We start from the raw sequence: 23,800 nt of genomic DNA, 5'->3' as shown, positions 1-23,800 counted from the left end.
CTTCTGAAATAACATATTCCACATCCCTTCTGAAATAACATATTCCACATCCCTTCTGAAATAACATATTCCACATCCTTCTGAAATAACATATCCCACATCCCTTCTGAAATAACATATTCCACATCCCTTCTGAAATAACATATTCCACATCCTTCTGAAATAACATATTCCCACATCCCTTCTGAAATAACATATTCCCACATCCCTTCTGAAATAACATATTCCACATCTCTTCTGAAATAACATATCCCACATCCCTTCTGAAATAACATATTCCACATCCCTTCTGAAATAACATATTCCCACATCCCTTCTGAAATAACATATTCCCACATCCCTTCTGAAATAACATATTCTACATCCCCTTCTGAAATAACATATTCCACATCCCTTCTGAAATAACATATTCCACATCCCTTCTGAAATAACATATTCTACATCCCTTTGCTTGTTGGTGAGGATCAAATCAAATCAAATTTAGGCAATTGTGTTAAGTCATATGTCTCATATCTTAATGTGTTTCACTGTGTTTCCTTTCTAACCTACACCACAACTACCAGCAAAGCCACATTACGCTTGATAATATATATACTGTATATATATAGCGAGAGATTCAAACTGTAATTTTGATAGTTTGTGTTTGAAATCAAATCAAAGTTTTGATTTGAAAAGGCCTGATACTATGTAGAAGTGTGTTTAGTCATGGTGGAAGGACAGCGTTACCACAATACTTTACAATGAATTCATGACCTTTTTCATATACATTACATTATGTAAACATAGCCTATCAACTGAATACATATTACTTATACATACTCCTTACATACGTCCTCTATGCATATTCCAAATGGCACTATTCACACCTGAATTATTCTGTTGCTCATTTGACTGTTTGTGACACTAAATCATTAATTCCAGTTGTCACTAGTAAGGTGACATGAACAGAATATGTTGATTTCATTCCCATCACGTTTGATCATTTAATTAATGAATTCTTTGTAGATAACAACAAACACCACTTCAGCTTGTTACTAAGTGTCTTCGTGCGTTTCCTTTTGTTTAATCCGAGACTCTCATTTACCCACGTGGTGCTAACAGAACAGATTGTTTCAACTGGAGAGGAAAGAGATTCGAAGATAATTAATGAAGCATCCATTCCCGGGGCCAGCCCCCACTATTCACCGCCAGAGCAGTACCCCCGGACCGAGGAGCAGACATTTTGTTCGTGCTTTGACCCCCCCCACCGCGTGGCCTTGATTGACAGCCTAGCTCTTGGGTAAACAGGCTTGAAACAACCCGACCAATAGCAGGCGAGCGAGTAAGAGTGCTGCGCGGCGATTGGACGAAGGAGCTTGTAAAGTTTGTGAAGGGAACCCACGTGGGTACAGAGCCGCTGTTGCTGCGGAGCTCTGCGCGAGCTCAGGCATGCGAAAGCTTGTTAATAAATGTCGTTCACGCAGATCAGATCCTGAACAATCATCCCGAGCTCAGTAACATCCAGATGTTTATATGTACACTCTGATCTATATGTTGTTAAAGATGCTGTGCAATTTAGTAAACAGCAATATAATAACCCTATAGTTCTCAAACAGGGGTTACTTGGCCCATCCACAGGGGGTAATTGAGAGGACTCATGAGACCATAGGCTTACTAGTAAAATGCACATGAAAGAGGTACTTCAGGGGTGTACTCCTGGCTGAGCAACATTCAGGTGGTGGTTCAGTAACCGAAAAAAGTTCGGGAACCCATTGTGGCTAGGCATTATTTTCTATATAACCTATACGGCTAATTACGTATTCAGGGTTTGTAGCTAGACGGAATGTAATAGGAATTCATGAATGGTTCAATGATCACGATGAGACAACGCCTGCATAATGTTACCCACATGATGTTACCCATTTACCCGCCCATGTACTATTATTATATGCATCAAAGGACATAGTTCGCACTTCGCAGCAGCGGCAGGATAGCCTGGGTACCGTACGTTAAGCTCTCGTTCCACTCCTTTCAGACCGTACCCAGGCAACGAGCACGCGTAGCCGAACTGTTTGTTCTGAACGGAGAGCACAATATTTTAAATGTAGGCCTTTGGGCATATAGCAAATTAAAAAAAAAATGCTTGCAAATAAAAATACACTAAGCACATCTATAGAATATGCAGAGTAAAGTATGTTGACTTAATATTCTCGTAGTTACAATAATGTCGACAAAATGTAGGCTAGGGTGAAAAGGATGACGTCAGATATCATTAGGTGCGTTCCATTTGACTGCACCGGCCAGTGATTTCTTCACGTGACATGAGGGAAACGGTGAAAATAACATTTTATTTGTCACATGTGCTGAATGCAACGGGTGTAGACTTAACCGTGAAATGCTTTTTCAGGAACCCTTCCCAACGATGCAGAGTTAAAAAGTAATGATACAAAGATTGATAGTATCAAAGAGAAATAAAATGCACAATAATGTGGAGTTATATACAGGGAAGTACCGGTACCAGATGAATGTGGAGCTATATACAGGAAGTACCAGTACCAGATGAATGTGGAGCTACATACAGGAAGTACTAGATCAATGTGGAGTGATATACAGGAAGTACCAGTACCAGATCAATGTGGAGCTATATACAGGGAGTACATTGTAAATAAGAATTTGTTCTTAACTGACTTGTCCAATTTGTAAGTCGCTCTGGATAAGAGCGTCTGCTAAATGACTTAAATGTAAATGTACCAGTACCAGATCAATGTGGAGCTATATACAGGGAGTACCAGATCACTGTGGAGCTATATACAGGAAGTACCAGTACCAGATCATTGTGCAGAGGTACGAGGTATTTGAGGTAGATATGTACATGAAGACAGGGTAAAGTGACTAGGCATCAGGATAGATAATAATAAGGTATCTGAGGTAGATATGTACATGAAGGCAGGGTAAAGTGACTAGGCATCAGGATAGATAATAATAAGGTATTTGAGGTAAATATGTACATGAAGGCAGGGTAAAGTGACTAGACATCAGGATAGATACTAATAAGGTAGATATGTACATGAAGGCAGGGTAAAGTGACTAGGCATCAGGATAGATAATAATAAGGTATCTGAGGTAGATATGTACATGAAGGCAGGGTAAAGTGACTAGGCATCAGGATAGATAATAATAAGGTATTTGAGGTAGATATGTACATGAAGGCAGGATAAAGTGACTAGGCATCAGGATAGATACTAATAAGGTATTTGAGGTAGATATGTACATGAAGGCAGGGTGAAGTGACTAGGCATCAGGATAGATAATAATAAGGTATTTTAGGTAGATATGTACATGAAGGCAGGGTGAAGTGACTAGGCATCAGGATAGATAATAATAAGGTATTTGAGGTAGATATGTACATGAAGGGAGGGTAAAGTGACTAGGCATCGGGATAGATAGTAATAAGAGTAAAATTAATTACAGAGTAGCAGCAGCATATGATGAGTGTAAAAGTGTGTGTGTGCTTGTGTTGTGTCAGTACGCATATGTGTGTGGATGTGTGTGTTTGTGTTTTTGGTATGCTGTGTCTGTGTTATGTCTTTGTATGTTTGTTTGTGTAGTAGTGTATGTGAATGTGTGTGTGTACATAGCTTCGTGATATATATAGCCCTCATGCATAGTCTGTGCAATATAGCGTTGGTGCAGATAGTCCGCGTAACCATTAATGAACTATTAAGCAGTGTTACGGCTATCTGCTTGTAAATCCCTCCGAGGTTGTCCTTATCCTACGTCACTTTGATTTGAACCGACTCCTCTGACGAGATAAAAGATCGCGTCACAAAACGAACGCTCAAGTGGAACCGAGGCCCCCACGTGGGGACATCGTTCTCTGATAGGTCCCTGAGCAACCGTACACTCCTTCAGAGCAAATCTGATTGGACAGACAGAGGCGCGCTTTCACGGCCGTTTCAGCCCTAGTGCTGTAGACTGCCTGTGTGTGGCACCGACCGGGGGAAAAGCTTGCCGTGGATAAACTGCGATATGTGACATTGTCGAAGGTGTAACTGTTACCATGTTAGCTACGCTTTTAAACATTTTCAAAACTCTTCAAATTCGGGGAAGACGTACTTGAGAACATTACCTTGCAGCCATCTTTTATCAAAACAAAACGGCTCAAGTACAGTAAGTAAGCTAGAGAAACCGTTTCGTCTTGAACCAGACCAAATTCGTTGGCTAGCTAGTCCCTTCTCGAGAAGCGGGGTGCGCCGAGAGAAGATGACTGGTGTGGTCTGCGTTGATCAAGAACCTTCTCGCCACCCTTGGACGGATTTAAAAGCGGATTTGTGTAGCTAAATATCCGTACTTTTGACATCAAATCATCTGAGTACTAAACACAAAGGTAGGAGAATGACAAATAAAGTCAAGACAGAGTACGTAGTTAGGTAACTTAGCTAGCTTCACGTTAACATGTGTGGCTAGGCTAGCGCTGGGCAAACTAGCTAGCGTTGGCTAGCTAAACAGGTTACTTACCGTTTAAGCTAGCCGTCGCTGCTATATCAAGTTGGGAAAGTGGAATTTACAGCCACACCGTGGTTAGATTGGACACACTGCTGCTGGTGTGAAAATGTGGAACTGTCTCATGTTAGCTACTGTTAGCTAGTTAAGGATGATCATGTATATTTTGTTGTCCACCTTTTGTAATACATTTTCTTTAGCCTATGACAGTTTTTGCCAAACGATTTTTATCAGCCAATTTGGGCTAACAAAATCTTCCTTCTCCTGTTTTCAACCAACAGATTAAATCGCGTCTTCAACGAAGGATTTTGAGCAGTTCTCTAACCCCGCCACAGACTGTTGTTGTGAGAGGAGCAGAGACCAGCCAGACACTGACCGTCTCATCACCAGAGTACCCGAAGCTCTCGCTTCACCCACAAATAAACAAAGGATACATTTCAAGATGTATCCGCAGGGCCGACATCCGGTATGTTGTTGCCTCTTTTTTTGTAATGTTTTATCCTTCACTGAACACAGAATTGCATTTTTTTTTGTTTGCACGGAGAGTCCTGCAACAATTGAGTCCTGTTCTAGCTATCTGGCTTTCAAAAGATTTTTCACCATAATGTTGCCTTGAACTGAATTGACTGAAATATAATACTGTAGCTAGCTACATTAACAACAATATTAGCCATCATACTCATAGCAGAAGTCACATTTGTGTGTGTCTAATGATTTGATGTTGGAGAGATGATTGTTTACATGCTATATACCCACATAAAAAAGTGACATCTGCTTTGAATTTCAAAGGAAAAAAAGTGTTTTTAGACCAAACCTCTTCTGTGGCACTGTCAACCCATCCATCCGTGCGAAGTAAAGCGCTGTGAATGTGATGGTGTTTATGCTCAGCATTTTACAAGGGCTGCACGTCTGGAGCTGGTTGTAAAAAAAAAAATCTCACTCCCTCCTTTTGTCAGAACGCTACTGTTGGCATAGCTACTGCAGATGGACCCGTACACAAACACTCATTATAATCTGGAACACAATAATAGATCTATGAATGAAATCCTGTGCTCACATAGTGTTTCAGAGTAGAAGTCCAGGTCTAGGATCAGTTTTGCCTTTCATTAACAATTCTATTACATGGGGGGGGGGGGGGGGGGGCTGATACTAGATCTGAGACACTATGAGCAATGTCCCAGATCTAGGATCAGTTTTGCCTTTCATTATGAATTCTATTACATGGACTGGGGGAGGGGGGGGTGATACTAGATCTGAGACACTGAGCACTGTCCCAGATCTAGGATCAGTTCTGCCTTTCATTATGAATTCTATTACATGGACTGGGGGGGGGGGGGGTGATACTAGATCTGAGACACTGAGCACTGTCGCAGATCTAGGATCAGTTCTGCCTTTCATTATGAATTCTATTACATGGACTGGGGGGGGGGGGGGGCTGATACTAGATCTGAGACACTATGAGCATTGTCCCAGATCTAGGATCAGTTCTGCCTTTCATTATGAATTCTATTACATGGGGGGGGCTGATACTAGATCTGAGACACTATGAGCACTGTCCCAGATCTAGGATCAGTTTTGCCTTTCATTATGAATTCTATTACATGGACTGGGGGGGGGGGGTGATACTAGATCTGAGACACTGAGCACTGTCCCAGATCTAGGATCAGTATATATATATATACACATGTCCTGTCCTAATGATGAGCTGAGGTGTGTGTGTGTGTGTGTGTATGTATGTATGTGTATATATATATATATATATATATATATATATATATATATATATATATACTGCTCAAAAAAATAAAGGGAACACTTAAACAACACAATGTAACTCCAAGTCAATCACACTTCTGTGAAATCATACTGTCCACTTAGGAAGCAACACTGATTGACAATAAATTTCACATGCTGTTGTGCAAATGGAATAGACAAAAGGTGGAAATTATAGGCAATTAGCAAGACACCCCCAATAAAGGAGTGATTCTGCAGGTGGTGACCACAGACCACTTCTCAGTTCCTATGCTTCCTGGCTGATGTTTTGGTCACTTTTGAATGCTGGCGGTGCTCTCACTCTAGTGGTAGCATGAGACGGAGTCTACAACCCACACAAGTGGCTCAGGTAGTGCAGTTCATCCAGGATGGCACATCAATGCGAGCTGTGGCAAAAAGGTTTGCTGTGTCTGTCAGCGTAGTGTCCAGAGCATGGAGGCGCTACCAGGAGACAGGCCAGTACATCAGGAGACGTGGAGGAGGCCGTAGGAGGGCAACAACCCAGCAGCAGGACCGCTACCTCCGCATTTGTGCAAGGAGGAGCACTGCCAGAGCCCTGCAAAATGACCTCCAGCAGGCCACAAATGTGCATGTGTCTGCTCAAACGGTCAGAAACAGACTCCATGAGGGTGGTATGAGGGCCCGACGTCCACAGGTGGGGGTTGTGCTTACAGCCCAACACCGTGCAGGACGTTTGGCATTTGCCAGAGAACACCAAGATTGGCAAATTCGCCACTGGCGCCCTGTGCTCTTCACAGATGAAAGCAGGTTCACACTGAGCACATGTGACAGACGTGACAGAGTCTGGAGACGCCGTGGAGAACGTTCTGCTGCCTGCAACATCCTCCAGCATGACCGGTTTGGCGGTGGGTCAGCCATGGTGTGGGGTGGCATTTCTTTGTGGGGCCGCACAGCCCTTCATGTGCTCACCAGAGGTAGCCTGACTGCCATTAGGTACCGAGATGAGATCCTCAGACCCCTTGTGAGACCATATGCTGACACATGCACATTTGTGGCCTACTGGAGGTCATTTTGCAGGGCTCTGACGATGTGATGTTTCATATCTCTCCTTTCTAATGGTCTCATCTGACGATGTGATGTTTCATATCTCTCCTTTCTAATGATCTCGTCTGACGATGTGATGTTTCATATCTCTCCTTTCTAATGATCTCGTCTGACGATGTGATGTTTCATATCTCTCCTTTCTAATGATCTCGTCTGACGATGTGATGTTTCATATCTCTCCTTTCTAATGATCTCGTCTGACGATGTGATGTTTCATATCTCTCCTTTCTAATGATCTCGTCTGACGATGTGATGTTTCATATCTCTCCTTTCTAATGATCTCGTCTGACGATGTGATTGTTTCATATCTCTCCTTTCTAATGATCTCGTCTGACGATGTGATTGTTTCATATCTCTCCTTTCTAATGATCTCGTCTGACGATGTGATTGTTTCATATCTCTCCTTTCTAATGATCTCGTCTGACGATGTGATTGTTTCATATCTCTCCTTTCTAATGATCTCGTCTGACGATGTGATGTTTCATATCTCTCCTTTCTAATGATCTCGTCTGACGATGTGATGTTTCATATCTCTCCTTTCTAATGATCTCGTCTGACGATGTGATGTTTCATATCTCTCCTTTCTAATGATCTCGTCTGACGATGTGATGTTTCATATCTCTCCTTTCTAATGATCTCGTCTGACGATGTGATGTTTCATATCTCTCCTTTCTAATGATCTCGTCTGACGATGTGATGTTTCATATCTCTCCTTTCTAATGATCTCGTCTGACGATGTGATGTTTCATATCTCTCCTTTCTAATGATCTCGTCTGACGATGTGATGTTTCATATCTCTCCTTTCTAATGATCTCGTCTGACGATGTGATGTTTCATATCTCTCCTTTCTAATGATCTCGTCTGACGATGTGATGTTTCATATCTCTCCTTTCTAATGATCTCGTCTGACGATGTGATGTTTCATATCTCTCCTTTCTAATGATCTCGTCTGACGATGTGATGTTTCATATCTCTCCTTTCTAATGATCTCGTCTGACGATGTGATGTTTCATATCTCTCCTTTCTAATGATCTCGTCTGACGATGTGATGTTTCATATCTCTCCTTTCTAATGATCTCGTCTGACGATGTGATGTTTCATATCTCTCCTTTCTAATGATCTCGTCTGACGATGTGATGTTTCATATCTCTCCTTTCTAATGATCTCGTCTGACGATGTGATGTTTTCGCCTTGTTGTTTCAGGCACCTGGACACGGTCAGCCGAGTCAGGCTGGGTTCAAGTTCACCGTAGCGGAGTCCTGCGACAGGATCAAAGACGAGTTTCAGTTCCTGCAGGCCCAATATCACAGGTAACTAGTTAGTTCCATGCAGGCCCAATATCACAGGTAACTAGTTAGTTCCTGCAGGCCCAATATCACAGGTAACTAGTCAGTTCTATGCAGGCCCAATATCACAGGTAACTAGTTAGTTCTATGCAGGCCCAATATCACAGGTAACTAGTTAGTTCTATGCAGGCCCAATATCACAGGTAACTAGTCAGTTCTATGCAGGCCCAATATCACAGGTAACTAGTCAGTTCTATGCAGGCCCAATATCACAGGTAACTAGTTAGTTCTATGCAGGCCCAATATCACAGGTAACTAGTTAGTTCCATGCAGGCCCAATATCACAGGTAACTAGTTAGTTCCTGCAGGCCCAATATCACAGGTAACTAGTCAGTTCTATGCAGGCCCAATATCACAGGTAACTAGTCAGTTCTATGCAGGCCCAATATCACAGGTAACTAGTTAGTTCTATGCAGGCCCAATATCACAGGTAACTAGTCAGTTCCACGCAGGCCCAATATCACAGGTAACTAGTTAGTTCTATGCAGGCCCAATATCACAGGTAACTAGTCAGTTCTATGCAGGCCCAATATCACAGGTGACTAGTCAGTTACACGCAGGCCCAATATCACAGGTAACTAGTTAGTTCTATGCAGGCCCAATATCACAGGTAACTAGTTAGTTCCATGCAGGCCCAATATCACAGGTAACTAGTTAGTTCCATGCAGGCCCAATATCACAGGTAACTAGTCAGTTCTATGCAGGCCCAATATCACAGGTGACTAGTCAGTTACACGCAGGCCCAATATCACAGGTAACTAGCCAGTTCCATGCAGGCCCAATATCACAGGTAATTAGCCAGTTCTATGCAGGCCCAATATCACAGGTGACTAGTCAGTTACACGCAGGCCCAATATCACAGGTAACTAGCCAGTTCCATGCAGGCCCAATATCACAGGTAATTAGCCAGTTCTATGCAGGCCCAATATCACAGGTAACTAGTCAGTTCCATGCAGGCCCAATATCACAGGTAACTAGTTAGTTCTATGCAGGCCCAATATCACAGGTAACTAGTCAGTTCCACGCAGGCCCAATATCACAGGTAACTAGTTAGTTCCATGCAGGCCCAATATCACAGGTAACTAGTTAGTTCCTGCAGGCCCAATATCACAGGTAACTAGTTAGTTCTATGCAGGCCCAATATCACAGGTAACTAGTTAGTTCTATGCAGGCCCAATATCACAGGTAACTAGTCAGTTCCAGGCAGGCCCAATATCACAGGTAACTAGTTAGTTCTATGCAGGCCCAATATCACAGGTAACTAGTCAGTTCTATGCAGGCCCAATATCACAGGTAACTAGTCAGTTCTATGCAGGCCCAATATCACAGGTAACTAGTCAGTTCCAGGCAGGCCCAATATCACAGGTAACTAGTCAGTTCCATGCAGGCCCAATATCACAGATAACTAGTTAGTTCCATGCAGGCCCAATATCACAGGTAACTAGTTAGTTCCATGCAGGCCCAATATCACAGGTAACTAGTTAGTTCCATGCAGGCCCAATATCACAGGTAACTAGTTAGTTCCATGCAGGCCCAATATCACAGGTAACTAGTTAGTTCTATGCAGGCCCAATATCACAGGTAACTATTCAGTTCCATGCAGGCCCAATATCACACGTGCTCCCTGAAAAAATCGTCAGCTTAGAGTTCTGCTGTCATCCCAACTGAATTCGCTACGTTTGTTGATTTCATTTTAGATGCTAGTCTATATCAAAATGGAGATGTCTGGACATGGTTTAAATTGCTAGCCAAAATCTTCACTGTGGTAAAAATGTCCCTTACAGACACTGAATGTGATCTGATTTGAACAGAGGGCTTCATATACCTGGCTCTACCTCGTTATTTGCAAACTCATCTACATTTTAAGAGAGTTAATTAGCCTGGTGTTTGACCGCTCAATGGCGTCGCTGTTTCAGAGGGAAAACAAACGTGCTGAAGTTGACAAATGCAACAAACTAGACTGACTGACAGTGATTTATTGAAGAGGCCGGCACAGCAGATCGTCCTTAATGGAACCCTATTCCCTATATAGTGCACTACTTTAGACCAGAGCCCTATTCCCTATATAGTGCACTACTTTAGACCAGGGCCCTATGGAACCCTATTCCCTATATAGTGCACTACTTTAGACCAGAACCCTATTCCCTATATAGTGCACTACTGTTGACCAGAGCCCTATGGAACCCTATTCCCTATATAGTGCACTACTTTAGACCAGAGCCCTATTCCCTATATAGTGCACTACTTTAGACCAGGGCCCTATGGAACCCTATTCCCTATATAGTGCACTACTGTTGACCAGAGCCCTATGGAACCCTATTCCCTATATAGTGCACTACTTTAGACCAGGGCCCTATTCCCTATATAGTGCACTACTTTAGACCAGGGCCCTATTCCCTATATAGTGCACTACTTTAGACCAGAGCCCTATTACCTATATAGTGCACTACTTTAGACCAGAGTCCTATTCCCTATATAGTGCACTACTTTAGACCAGAGCCCTATTCCCTATATAGTGCACTACTTTAGACCAGAGCCCTCTTCCCTATATAGTGCACTACTTTGGACCAGAGCCCATTGGAATAGGGTGCCATTGGGGAGGGATCCAGAGAGACGTAAATTGACACCTTGTCTCCCTGTTTAAAGTCTTAAGGTGGAGTACGACAAGCTGTCCAATGAGAAGACAGAGATGCAGCGCCACTATGTCATGGTAAGCGTATGGGTACTATGTCATGGTAAGAGTATGGGTACTATGTCATGGTGAGAGTATGGGTACTATGTCATGGTAAGAGTATGGGTACTATGTCGTGGTGAGCGTATGGGTACTATGTCATGGTAAGAGTATGGGTACTATGTCATGGTAAGAGTATGGGTACTATGTCATGGTAAGAGTATGGGTACTATGTCATGGTAAGAGTATGGGTACTATGTCATGGTAAGAGTATGGGTACTATGTCATGGTAAGAGTATGGGTACTATGTCATGGTAAGAGTATGGGTACTATGTCATGGTAAGAGTATGGGTACTATGTCATGGTAAGAGTATGGGTACTATGTCATGGTAAGAGTATGGGTACTATGTCATGGTAAGAGTATGGGTACAATGTCATGGTAAGAGTATGGGTACAATGTCATGGTAAGAGTATGGGTACAATGTCATGGTAAGAGTATGGGTACAATGTCATGGTGAGAGTATGGGTACTATGTCGTGGTGAGAGTATGGGTACTATGTCGTGGTGAGAGTATGGGTACTATGTCGTGGTGAGAGTATGGGTACTATGTCGTGGTGAGCGTATGGGTACAATGTCGTGGTGAGCGTATGGGTACACTATGTCGTGGGGAGCGTATGGGTACACTATGTCGTGGGGAGCGTATGGGTACAATGTCGTGGTGAGCGTATGGGTACAATGTCGTGGTGAGCGTATGGGTACACTATGTCGTGGGGAGCGTATGGGTACACTATGTCGTGGGGAGCGTATGGGTACACTATGTCGTGGGGAGCGTATGGGTACACTATGTCGTGGGGAGCGTATGGGTACACTATGTCGTGGGGAGCGTATGGGTACACTATGTCGTGGGGAGCGTGTGGGGACACTATGTCGTGGTGAGCGTGTGGGGACACTATGTCGTGGGGAGCGTGTGGGTACACTATGTCGTGGGGAGCGTATGGGTACACTATGTCGTGGGGAGCGTGTGGGGACACTATGTCGTGGGGAGCGTGTGGGGACACTATGTCGTGGGGAGAGTGTGGGTACACTATGTCGTGGGGAGCGTATGGGTACACTATGTCGTGGGGAGCGTATGGGTACACTATGTCGTGGGGAGCGTATGGGTACACTATGTCGTGGGGAGCGTGTGGGGACACTATGTCGTGGGGAGAGTGTGGGTACACTATGTCGTGGGGAGCGTATGGGTACACTATGTCGTGGGGAGAGTATGGGTACACTATGTCGTGGGGAGAGTATGGGTACACTATGTCGTGGGGAGAGTATGGGTACACTATGTCGTGGGGAGAGTATGGGTACACTATGTCGTGGGGAGAGTATGGGTACACTATGTCGTGGGGAGAGTATGGGTACACTATGTCGTGGGGAGCGTATGGGTACACTATGTCGTGGGGAGCGTATGGGTACACTATGTCGTGGGGAGCGTATGGGTACACTATGTCGTGGGGAGCGTATGGGTACACTATGTCGTGGGGAGCGTATGGGTACACTATGTCGTGGGGAGCGTATGGGTACACTATGTCGTGGGGAGCGTATGGGTACACTATGTCGTGGGGAGCGTATGGGTACACTATGTCGTGGGGAGAGTATGGGTACACTATGTCGTGGGGAGAGTATGGGTACACTATGTCGTGGGGAGAGTATGGGTACACTATGTCGTGGGGAGAGTATGGGTACACTATGTCGTGGGGAGAGTATGGGTACAATAGGAGATAATTATGGGTCTGAATGAACAGGCTTGTCGAGAGATGATGTTCACCTCTGGGTTTCATTTATCTTTCTGTGCTTCATAGGTGGGGTTGTGTGTGTGTTGTACATGTGGTTGATAGGTGTGTGTGTGTGTGTTGTACATGTGGTTGATAGGTGTGTGTGTGTGTGTGTTGTACATGTGGTTGATAGGTGTGTGTGTGTTGTACATGTGGTTGATAGGTGTGTGTGTGTGTGTTGTACATGTGGTTGATAGTTGTGTGTGTGTGTTGTACATGTGTGTGTGGGGTTGTGTGTGTGTTGTACATGTGGTTGATAGGTGTGTGTGTGTGTTGTACATGTGGTTGATAGGTGTGTGTGTGTGTTGTACATGTGGTTGATAGGTGTGTGTGTGTGTTGTACATGTGGTTGATAGGTGTGTGTGTTGTACATGTGGTTGATAGGTGTGTGTGTTGTACATGTGGTTGTACATGTGTGTGTGGGGTTGTGTGTGTGTTGTACATGTGGTTGATAGGTGTGTGTGTATGTGTGTGTGTTGTACATGTGGTTGATAGGTGTGTGTGTGTGTGTGTGTTTGTGTGTTGTACATGTGGTTGATGGGTGTGTGTGGGGTTGTGTGTGTGTTGTACATGTGGTTGATAGGTGTGTGTGTGTGTTGTACATGTGGTTGATAGGTGTGTGTGTGTGTGTGTGTGTGTTGTACATGTGGTTGATAGGTGTGTGTGTGTGTGTTGTACATGTGGTTGATAGGTGTGTGTGTGTGTTGTACATGTGGTTGATAGGTGTGTGTGTGTGTGTGTGTGTTGTACATGTGGTTGATAGGTGTGTGTGTGTGTGTTGTACATGTGGTTGATAGGTGTGTTGTACATGTGGTTGATAGGTGTGTGTTACAGTTATACAGTTGAAGTCGGAAGTTTACATACACTTAAGTTGGAGTGGTTAAAAAACTTGTTTTTCAACCACTCCACAAATTTCTTGTTAACAAACTATAGTTTTGGCAAGTCGGTTAGGACATCTACTTTGTGCATGACACAAGTAATTTTCCCAAAAATTGTTTACAGACAGATTATTTCAAGTATAATTCACTGTATCATAATTCCACTGGGTCAGAAGTTTACATGCACTAAGTTGACTGTGCTTTTAAACAGCTTGGAAAATTCCAGAAAATGTCATGGCTTTAGAAGCTTCTGATAGGCTAATTGACATAATTTGAGTCAATTGGAGGTGTACCTGTGGATGTATTTCAAGGCCTACCTTCAAACTCAGTGCCTCTTTGCTTGACATCATGAGAAAATCAAAAGAAATCAGCCAGGACCTCAGAAAAACAATTGTAGACCTCCACAAGTCTGGTTCATTCTTGAGAGCAATTTCCAAACACCTGAAGGTACCACGTTCATCTGTACAAACAATAGTACGCAAGTATAAACACCATGGGACCATGCAGCCGTCATACCGCTCAGGAAGGAGATGCGTTCTGTCTCCTAGAGAAGAACGTACTGTGGTGTGAAAAGTGCAAATCAATCCCAGAACAACAGCAAAGGACCTTGTGAAGATGCTGGAAGAAACGGGTACAAAAGTATCTATATCCACAGTAAAACGAGTCCTATATCGACATAATCTGAAAGGCCGCTCAGCAAGGCAGAAGCCACTGCTCCAACACCATCATAAACAGCCAGACTACGGTTTGCAACTGCACATGGGGACAAAGATCATACTTTTTGGAGAAATGTCCTCTGTTCTGATGAAACAAAAATAGAACTGTTCGGCCATAATGACCATCGTTATGTTTGGAGGAAAAAGGGGGAGGCTTGCAAGCCGAAGAACACCATCCCAACCGTGAAGCACGGGGGTGGCAGCATCATGTTGTGGGGGTGCTTTGCTGCAGGAGGGACTGGTGCACTTCACAATATAGATGGCATCATGAGGAAGGAAAATTGTGGATATATTGAAGCAACATCTCAATACATCATTCAGGAAATTAAAGCTTGGTTGCAAATGTGTCTTCCAAATGGACAATGACCCCAAGCATAGTTCCAAAGTTGTGGCAAAATGGCTTAAGGACAACAAAGTCAAGGTATTGGAGTGGCCATCACAAAGCCCTGACCTCAATCCTATAGAACATTTGTGGGCAGAACTGAAAAAACGTGTGCGAGCAAGGAGGCCTACAAACCCGACTCAGTTACACCATCTCTGTCAGGAGGAATGGGCCAAAATTCACCCAACTTATTGTGGGAAGCTTGTGGAAGGCTACCTGAAACGTTTGACCCAAGTTAAACCATTTAAAGGCAATGCTACCAAATACTAATTGAGTGTATGTAAACTTCTGACCCACTGGGAATGTGATGAAAGAATTAAAAGCTGAAATAAATCATTCTCTCTACTATTATTCTGACATTTCACATTCTTAAAATAAAGTGGGGATCCTAACTGACCTAAAACAGGGAATTTTTACTAGGATTAAATGTCAGGAATTGTGAAAAACTGAGTTTAAATGTATTTGGCTAAGGTGTACGTCAACTTCCGACTTCAACTGTAGGTGGCTTATTTATGCAATAAGGCCCGAGGGGGGTGTGGTATATGGCCAATATCCACTCAAACCCTTGAGGTGCCTTATTGCTGTTATAAACTGGTTACCAATGTAATTCGAGCAGTAAAAATACATGTTTTGTCATACCTGTGGTATACGGTCTGATGTACCACAGCTGTCAGCCAATCAACTTTCAGGATTCAGGACTTGAACCACCCTGTTTATAATACAGGTTAATCTGATAGGTGGGTTATTACAGGTTAATCTGATAGGTGGGTTATTACAGGTTAATCTGATAGGTGGGTTAGTACAGGTTAATCTGATAGGTGGGTTAGTACAGGTTAATCTGATAGGTGGGTTAGTACAGGTTAATCTGATAGGTGGGTTAGTACAGGTTAATCTGATAGGTGGGTTAGTACAGGTTAATCTGATAGGTGGGTTAGTACAGGTTAATCTGATAGGTGGGTTAGTACAGGTTAATCTGATAGGTGGGTTAGTACAGGTTAATCTGATAGGTGGGTTAGTACAGGTTAATCTGATAGGTGGGTTAGTACAGGTTAATCTGATAGGTGGGTTAGTACAGGTTAATCTGATAGGTGGGTTAGTACAGGTTAATCTGATAGGTGGGTTAGTACAGGTTAATCTGATAGGTGGGTTAGTACAGGTTAATCTGATAGGTGGGTTAGTACAGGTTAATCTGATTGGTGGGTTATTACAGGTTAATCTGATAGGTGGGTTAGTACAGGTTAATCTGATAGGTGGGTTAGTACAGGTTATTCTCAGGTAGACAGTGTCGTGTCTTTGACTATGCCAGATTAATTGCTATGACATGCTATTCTATAAAATAATTTATCCGTAATTAATATTACCTGATTGAACTAATCATGTAAATATTAATTAACTAGAGAGGGACACCACGAAAGAATATTTATAGAGCTGTTATCTTCCGAATAAACTCTTAAAGATTTAGTAAGATTTTACGTCCATAACAGTCACATTAATCGTCATTTTATTCAGTCTCATCTGAAAGTGGTAAATCCTTGTTATCTGCAAGAATCCTGGCTAACAAGTTGAATCAGCAATACAAAATTGGGTTTAATTAGTTATTTAACTAAATACCTAACTAATCACACAGAATCACACATACACAATGAAATCATAACTTGATCACAAATTACATCATACAGAAAAACGTCCCTAGCGTGCGGAATAGATATGACAGCTTGTTACACAAAGAAAAGGGGCGGGATTTTAGTGAAAGAGCGGGAGACTGGAACATAGGCGAAGCTGTACCATCGTAAATACAGTATCTTATGCATTCTAAATTACCGCCCATTTGAAAAAGGAAAATGCAATAAATATTTACTCTGAGCTGCGCTTCAGTAGGTTGGTGGTAGATGGAAGACCGTATCGCCAACCCGAGTCCTCTGAAGAATGTCTCTGGTGGTCACTGGATTCGTTGGAGTAGCGTCGTGTGTAGTAGACGGGATACTCGGACTGTCCTTCCTAACCTGCGTTTGTAGCAGCTGTTGCTAACTCAACGGCTAGGAGGTATCACTTCTGTAGTGAATACGAGTTCAAAGTTCATACCATTTGCAACCAAAGTCCATGCTGATGTTGGCTTAGTTCTGTAGTTAGTATCTGAACCATTCTGATATCGGATCGTCATCCTAGTGTACCCGGAACAGGAAGTTATATTTTTGTCAATGGCTTTTATAGTGGAGGGAGAGGGGTGTGTCTGAAAAGTTTATAACTCATGTCTCTTCACAGGGACGGGCCACTGGTTGAGCAGAAGCCAAACTCATGAAAACACATCTCTCATTTGGAAGCAAAAATTACATTTCATCTCTTCACAAATAATTTCATATTCAAACATTTGAATTAAACAACAATTCCATGTGAATCCGATACCTCTGACATTTAGACTTTCCACAGTAGAGTTTATGTCATTCAATCATTGATGAGAATGTGTCAGAGGGCAACCGAACTGACATAATATACCTTAAGTACCACCGCATATGTTCAGTTGGTCGGATTACCAGAATATAGTTCATTTCCCCCAACTTCTGATTAGACCCTGGTGCTAGAGGGGGGGTGCACGCTGACCCTGGTGCTAGAGGGGGGGTGCACGCTGACCCTGGGGCTAGAGGGGGGGTGCACGCTGACCCTGGGGCTAGAGGGGGGGTGCACGCTGACCCTGGGGCTAGAGGGGGGGTGCACGCTGACCCTGGGGCTAGAGGGGGGGTGCACGCTGACCCTGGGGCTAGAGGGGGGGTGCACGCTGACCCTGGGGCTAGAGGGGGGGTGCACGCTGACCCTGGGGCTAGGGGGGGGGGTGCACGCTGACCCTGGGGCTAGGGGGGGGGTACAGGCGACCCTGGGGCTAGAGGGGGTACAGCTGGAGGTTGAATGTTTGAAGGGGTACGGGACTATAAAACGTTTGGGAACCACTGGTTCTAGAAGAACACACACACACACACGTCTAGAAGAACACACACACACACACACACACACACACGCACGTCTAGAAGAACACACACACACACGCACGTCTAGAAGAACACACACACACACGCACGTCTAGAAGAACACACACACACACGCACGTCTAGAAGAACACACACACACACGCACGTCTAGAAGAACACACACACACACGCACGTCTAGAAGAACACACACACACACGTCTAGAAGAACACACACACACACACACTTTTAGAAGAACACACACACACACACACACACGTCTAGAAGAACACACACACACACACACACACGTCTAGAAGAACACACACACACACACACACACGTCTAGAAGAACACACACACACACACACACACGTCTAGAAGAACACACACACACACACACACACGTCTAGAAGAACACACACACACACGCGTCTAGAAGAACACACACGTCTAGGAGAACACACAGAAATGTCTATTTGCTCAGTTGAACTATGTTGCTCTGTTCTCCTGTGATACCTCAGGCAGGTGTGTGAGTGACATGTAATCCATCGAGACCACAGGCAGCGGCGGTCAGAGACTCGGGGCCAGAAATGGCTTTCCTGTGTGTGTGTGTGCTCAATTACTTGCAGGAGCTCAATGTACTATTCAGTCCATTAGCTTCTTCCAAAATGACCTTTGAACCAAGACAAGACAAGGAGAGAGCTGGTATGTCTGATAGCAGATCAGAGAGACACTGGCCCTCCCTGGTGTAACCGGATTCCTTTGACAGACATACCGCCTGTGCCCCAAATGGCAACCGATTCCCTATATAGTGCACTACTGTACGGATAATAGGGTACCATTTCCCCTGTCAAAAGTAGTGCACTACTCTGTAGGCAATAGGGTACCATTTCCCCTGTCAAAAGTAGTGCACTACTCTGTAGGCAATAGGGTACCATTTCCCCTGTCAAAAGTAGTGTACTACTCTCTAGGCCATAGGGTACCATTTCATTTGGAGATAGACAGCACTGTGCAAGGCTAATGGTGGGAGCTACTGCTGCCTCCCTCTCGCTACATTTATATTGAACTGTTTACCTAGCCTCCTCCCTCCCTCACTACTCATCCCTGCTCTGTTGTTGTCATCCTCATCCCTGCTCTGTTGTTGTCATCCTCATCCCCGCTCTGTTGTTGTCATCCTCATCCCTGCTCTGTTGTTGTCATCCTCATCCCTGCTCTGTTGTTGTCATCCTCATCCCTGCTCTGTTGTTGTCATCCTCATCCCTGCTCTGTTGTTGTCATCCTCATCCCTGCTCTGTTGTTGTCATCCTCATCCCTGCTCTGTTGTTGTCATCCTCATCCCTGCTCTGTTGTTGTCAGCCTCATCCCTGCTCTGTTGTCAGCCTCATCCCTGCTCTGTTGTCATCCTCATCCCTGCTCTGTTGTCAGCCTCATCCCTGCTCTGTTGTTGTCATCCTCATCCCTGCTCTGTTGTTTGTCATCCTCATCCCTGCTCTGTTGTTTGTCATCCTCATCCCTGCTCTGTTGTTGTCATCCTCATCCCTGCTCTGTTGTTGTCATCCTCATCCCTGCTCTGTTGTTTGTCATCCTCATCCCCGCTCTGTTGTTTGTCATCCTCATCCCCGCTCTGTTGTTTGTCATCCTCATCCCTGCTCTGTTGTTGTCATCCTCATCCCTGCTCTGTTGTTGTCATCCTCATCCCTGCTCTGTGGTTTGTCATCCTCATCCCCGCTCTGTGGTTTGTCATCCTCATCCCCGCTCTGTTGTCATCCTCATCCCTGCTCTGTTGTTGTCATCCTCATCCCTGCTCTGTTGTTGTCATCCTCATCCCTGCTCTGTTGTTGTCATCCTCATCCCTGCTCGGTGGTTTATCATCCTCATCCCTGCTCTGTGGTTTTTCATCCCTGCTCTGGTTTTTCATCCCTGCTCTGTGGTTTGTCATCCTCATCCCTGCTCTGTGGTTTGTCATCCTCATCCCTGCTCTGTGGTTTGTCATCCTCATCCCTGCTCTGTGGTTTGTCATCCTCATCCCTGCTCTGTGGTTTGTCATCCTCATCCCTGCTCTGTGGTTTGTCATCCTCATCCCTGCTCTGTGGTTTGTCATCCTCATCCCTGCTCTGTGGTTGTCATCCTCATCCCTGCTCTGTTGTCATCCTCATCCCTGCTCTGTGGTTTGTCATCCTCATCCCTGCTCTGTGGTTTGTCATCCTCATCCCTGCTCTGTGGTTTGTCATCCTCATCCCTGCTCTGTTGTTGTCATCCTCATCCCTGCTCTGTTGTTTGTCATCCTCATCCCTGCTCTGTTGTTTGTCATCCTCATCCCTGCTCTGTTGTTTGTCATCCTTATCCCTGCTCTGTTGTTGTCATCCTCATCCCTGCTCTGCTATTGGTTTAGGCCCCATCCCTGCTCTCTTGCTTACCTAGAGATAACAGAAATACACTTCCATAGAAGAACCAACTGATTGCATCATCACGACACAACAGAACATTGTCAAAACTACACATTCTTCAGCAGCGGTTCCCGATCTGTTTGGCTCTGTGGCCCACCAATGGAGGTGTCTTTTGAGTCACGAGACGACCCACCACGAGTGACGAGTGGTGAATTAACACACAGATCAACTGTTTTCCACAAACAATTTTTTTTTTTAGATGACATAAAATAACTGTTGGTTTCAGGCTGTTGGTTATCAGTCCGCTAATACAGGAGGGGTAAAGGCCCAACGCACTCATTTCGGGAATTTCTGTCTTTCTTTTTTACACTGTCGGTCAAAAGTTTTAGAACACCTACTCATTCAAAGATTTTTCTTTATTTTTTTTTTTTACTGTTTTCTACTTTGTAGAATAATTGTGAAGATCATCGAAGCTATGAAATAACACATATGGAATCATGTAGTAACCAAAGAAGTGTTAAACAAATCAAAATATATTTTATATTTGAGATTCTTCAAAGTAGCCACCCGTTGCCTTGATGACAGCTTTGGCACACTCTTGGTATTCTCTCAACCAGCTTCAAGAGATAGTCACCTGGAATGCATTTCAATTTACAGGTGTGCCTTGTTAAGTTAATTTGTGAAATTTCTTTCCTTAATGCATTTGAGCCAATCAGTTGTGTTGTGACAAGGTAGGGGTGGTACACATAAGATAGTCCTATTTGGTAAAATACCAAGTCCATATTATGGCAAGAACATCTCAAATAAGCGAAGAAAAATGACAGTCCATCATTACTTTAAGACATCAAGGTCAGTCAATAAGGAAAATTAAGAACTTTGAACGTTTCTCCAGGTGAGGTCGTTAAAACCGCCAAGCGCTATGATGAAACATGGTGTGACTGTAGGGAATATGGTACCGTGTGTAGTGTGACTAGGGAATATGGTACCGTGTGTAGTGTGACTAGGGAATATGGTACCGTGTAGGGAATATGGTACCGTGTGTAGGGAATATGGTACCGTGTGTAGTGTGACTAGGGAATATGGTACCGTGTGACTGTAGGGAATATGGTAGTGAGTGTAGGGAATATGGTACCATGTGTAGTGTGACTAGGGAATATGGTACCGTGTGTAGGGAATATGGTACCGTGTGTAGGGAATATGGTACCGTGTGTAGTGTGACTAGGGAATATGGTACCGTGTGACTGTAGGGAATATGGTAGTGAGTGTAGGGAATATGGTACCGTGTGTAGTGTGACTGTAGGGAATATGGTACCGTGTGTAGTGTGACTGTAGGGAATATGGTACCGTGTGTAGTGTGACTGTAGGGAATATGGTACCGTGTGTAGTGTGACTAGGGAATATGGTACCGTGTGTAATGTGACTGTAGGGAATATGGTACCGTGTGTAGTGTGACTGTAGGGAATATGGTACCGTGTGTAGTGTGACTGTAGGGAATATGGTACCGTGTGTAGTGTGACTGTAGGGACTATGGTACCGTGTGTAGGGAATATGGTACCATGTGTAGTGTGACTGTAGGGAATATGGTACCGTGTGTAGTGTGACTGTAGGGAATATGGTACCGTGTGTAGTGTGACTGTAGGGAATATGGTACCGTGTGTAGTGTGACTGTAGGGAATATGGTACCGTGTGTAGTGTGACTGTAGGGAATATGGTACCGTGTGTAGTGTGACTGTAGGGAATATGGTACCGTGTGTAGTGTGACTGTAGGGAATATGGTACCGTGTGTAGTGTGACTAGGGAATATGGTACCGTGTAGGGAATATGGTACCGTGTGTAGGGAATATGGTACCGTGTGTAGTGTGACTAGGGAATATGGTACCGTGTGACTGTAGGGAATATGGTAGTGAGTGTAGGGAATATGGTACCATGTGTAGTGTGACTAGGGAATATGGTACCGTGTGTAGGGAATATGGTACCGTGTGTAGGGAATATGGTACCGTGTGTAGTGTGACTAGGGAATATGGTACCGTGTGACTGTAGGGAATATGGTAGTGAGTGTAGGGAATATGGTACCGTGTGTAGTGTGACTGTAGGGAATATGGTACCGTGTGTAGTGTGACTGTAGGGAATATGGTACCGTGTGACTGTAGGGAATATGGTACCGTGTGTAGTGTGACTAGGGAATATGGTACCGTGTGTAGTGTGACTGTAGGGAATATGGTACCGTGTGTAGTGTGACTGTAGGGAATATGGTACCGTGTGTAGTGTGACTGTAGGGAATATGGTACCGTGTGTAGTGTGACTGTAGGGACTATGGTACCGTGTGTAGGGAATATGGTACCTTGTGTAGTGTGACTGTAGGGAATATGGTACCGTGTGTAGTGTGACTGTAGGGAATATGGTACCGTGTGTAGTGTGACTGTAGGGAATATGGTACCGTGTGTAGTGTGACTGTAGGGAATATGGTACCGTGTGTAGTGTGACTGTAGGGAATATGGTACCGTGTGTAGTGTGACTGTAGGGAATATGGTACCGTGTGTAGTGTGACTGTAGGGAATATGGTACCGTGTGTAGTGTGACTGTAGGGAATATGGTACCGTGTGTAGTGTGACTGTAGGGACTATGTTACCGTGTGTAGTGTGACTGTAGGGAATTTGGTATCGTGTGTAGTGTGACTGTAGGGAATATGGTACCGTGTGTAGTGTGACTGTAGGGAATATGGTACCGTGTGTAGTGTGACTGTAGGGAATATGGTACCGTGTGTAGTGTGACTGTAGGGAATATGGTACCGTGTGTAGTGTGACTGTAGGGAATATGGTACCGTGTGTAGTGTGACTGTAGGGAATATGGTACCGTGTGTAGTGTGACTGTAGGGAATATGGTACCGTGTGTAGTGTGACTGTAGGGAATATGGTACCGTGTGTAGTGTGACTGTAGGGAATATGGTACCGTGTGTAGTGTGACTGTAGGGAATATGGTACCGTGTGTAGTGGGACTGTAGGGAATATGGTACCGTGTGTAGTGGGACTGTAGGGAATATGGTACCGTGTGTAGTGGGACTGTAGGGAATATGGTACCGTGTGACTGTAGGGAATATGGTACCGTGTGTAGTGAGTGTAGGGAATATGGTACCGTGTGACTGTAGGGAATATGGTACCGTGTGACTGTAGGGAATATGGTACCGTGTGTAGTGAGTGTAGGGAATATGGTACCTTGTGACTGTAGGGAATATGGTACCGTGTGACTGTAGGGAATATGGTAACGTGTGACTGTAGGGAATATGGTACCGTGTGTAGTGTGACTGTAGGGAATATGGTA

The 23,800-nt window shown here is 44.2% G+C and overlaps 1 protein-coding gene across 1 annotated transcript in view; it reads left to right on the top strand.

Annotated features, from left to right (window-relative positions):
• The first annotated feature begins 3,922 nt into the window (after positions 1-3,922).
• Positions 3,923-23,800, top strand: part of LOC129842126 (transducin-like enhancer protein 3-B) — a 173,158-nt gene continuing 153,280 nt past the window's right edge. Inside the window, exons 1-4 of the mRNA XM_055910526.1 lie at positions 3,923-4,366; positions 4,764-4,948; positions 8,524-8,630; positions 11,313-11,376. Of these exons, the coding sequence (XP_055766501.1) occupies positions 4,925-4,948; positions 8,524-8,630; positions 11,313-11,376 (195 nt within the window). The 5' untranslated portion in view covers positions 3,923-4,366; positions 4,764-4,924. The remainder of the gene's footprint in view (positions 4,367-4,763; positions 4,949-8,523; positions 8,631-11,312; positions 11,377-23,800) is intronic.

This window comes from Salvelinus fontinalis, unplaced genomic scaffold (assembly GCF_029448725.1).
Source record: "Salvelinus fontinalis isolate EN_2023a unplaced genomic scaffold, ASM2944872v1 scaffold_0015, whole genome shotgun sequence".
Lineage (NCBI taxonomy): Eukaryota > Metazoa > Chordata > Actinopteri > Salmoniformes > Salmonidae > Salvelinus > Salvelinus fontinalis.
Note: the sequence above shows the minus strand (reverse complement) of the source record. Positions and strands in the feature narration are given on the sequence as shown.